Below are 1,769 nucleotides of genomic sequence, written 5' to 3'. Positions count from 1 at the left end.
GTCACCATGTCACCGTGTCACTCTCTTCCTCTTCCTCCTCCTCCTCCTCCTCCAGCTTTGGTATTTTTTTATGATTATCCCGGATTTTATTTAAATGTTGGTCTCCCGGGGGGGCCGGGTTCCTGCTCCCCCCGGTTATTTATGAGACAGCTCCGATCCCACCTGGCACATGGGCATTCCCCTCCCCTTGCCCTCCCCTCCCAGCTCCTCCTCTTCCTCCTCATCATCATCATCCCTTTTTTGGTTTTGTTTTGTTTTTTTGGGTTTTTTTTTTTCTGTTCGTTTCTTTTTTTAAAAAACCAATAAAAAGAAAAATTCCCAAGTCCCCGGGGCGGGAAGAAGAGGCCTGGTGGTGTCGGGTCTGTCTGGAAGTGGGGGGCACACACACGAGGGGGGGGCACCACGCCCATTCTGAGCCTTTATTCCATGCTGTGGAGCAATAATTTAGCCGGTGGGGCTGAAGGCAGCCTTTATTTTTTTGCAGTTTTTGGTAATTAAAAAAAAAAAAAAAAAAAAAAAAGACACCAGGGCAAGAAAAAAAAAGGAAGGAATGAGATTAAAAAAAAAAAACAAATGAAGTAATTTGAGGAGGGGGCGGGGGGAGGCGTTACCCCTGCGGCGTCACCCTGACAAGATGTGTCTCACAAAGGCTGGGGGGAAGGAACGAGACATGATGGTCAGGGAGGGAGTGGGACCGCGGGTGACCCCCCCGGGACCCCCCCAGGGACCCCCCCCCGGGACCCCCAGGCCTCACCTTCGTAGTTGATGCAGCCGTTGCTGTCCTCGTGGCCGGCCACCAGCTGCTCCACCTCCTCCTCGGTCATCTTCTCACCTGGGGGACATCGGTGTCACCCTGGGGACGTGGGGGGGTACACGCCCGGGGGGGCTGCAGGGCTAGCCGGGGAGACCTTGGGGTCTGGGGGGGCTTAAAGGATCAGACTGGAGGCACCAGGACACCCCTGGCAGCAGCTTCGGGACCCTCAGTGTGCCCAGACCCTCCCCTGGCAGCAGCTTCGGGACCCTCAGGGTGCCCAGACCCCCCTGGCAGCACCTTTGGGACCCCTGGCAGCACCTTTGGGACCCTCAGGGTACCCAGAACCCCTCCTTGGCAGCAACTTTGGGACCCTCAGAGTATTCCAACCCCTCCCTGGCAGCACCTTTGGGACCCCTGAGGCACCTCCAGGACCTTCAGGGTACCCAGACCCCCCCTGGCAGCACCTTTGGGACCCCTGAGGTATCTCCAGGACCCTCAGGGTACCCAGACCCCCACCATGTCAGCAGCACTGACCCCAGAGCACCTGGACCCCTCAGCAGCAGCTTCGGGACCCTCAGTGTGCCCAGACCCTCCCCTGGCAGCAGCTTCGGGACCCTCAGGGTGCCCAGACCCCCCTGGCAGCACCTTTGGGACCCCTGGCAGCACCTTTGGGACCCTCAGGGTACCCAGAACCCCTCCTTGGCAGCAACTTTGGGACCCTCAGGGTATTCCAACCCCTCCCTGGCAGCACCTTTGGGACCCCTGAGGCACCTCCAGGACCTTCAGGGTACCCAGACCCCCCCTGGCAGCACCTTTGGGACCCCTGAGGTATCTCCAGGACCCTCAGGGACCCCCAACACCCCAGAACTCCCCAAAACAGCACCTCAGGGACCCCCAATACCCCAAAACCCCCATCTCAGCACCTCAGGGACCCCCATACTCCAGAACTCCCCAAGCCAGCATCTCATGGACCCCCAAATTAGCACCTCAGGGACCCCCAAAGCCACAGAACTCC

The 1,769-nt window shown here is 58.9% G+C and overlaps 1 protein-coding gene across 1 annotated transcript in view; it reads left to right on the top strand.

Annotated features, from left to right (window-relative positions):
• The window catches only part of SMARCC2 (SWI/SNF related, matrix associated, actin dependent regulator of chromatin subfamily c member 2), a gene marked incomplete at its 5' end in the record, with an annotated part of 15,349 nt that extends 14,906 nt beyond the window's left edge, over nt 1–443 (top strand). Inside the window, 1 exon segment of the mRNA XM_041414949.1 lies at nt 438–443. Within this exon segment, the coding sequence (XP_041270883.1) occupies nt 438–443 (6 nt within the window).
• Between the last annotated feature and the right edge of the window lie 1,326 nt (nt 444–1,769).

Source organism: Onychostruthus taczanowskii, unplaced genomic scaffold (genome assembly GCF_017590055.1).
Source record: "Onychostruthus taczanowskii isolate IOZ18803 unplaced genomic scaffold, ASM1759005v1 scaffold483, whole genome shotgun sequence".
NCBI lineage: Eukaryota > Metazoa > Chordata > Aves > Passeriformes > Passeridae > Onychostruthus > Onychostruthus taczanowskii.
The sequence above is the reverse complement of the archived record's forward strand: the minus strand, read 5'-3'. Positions and strand labels throughout refer to the sequence as shown.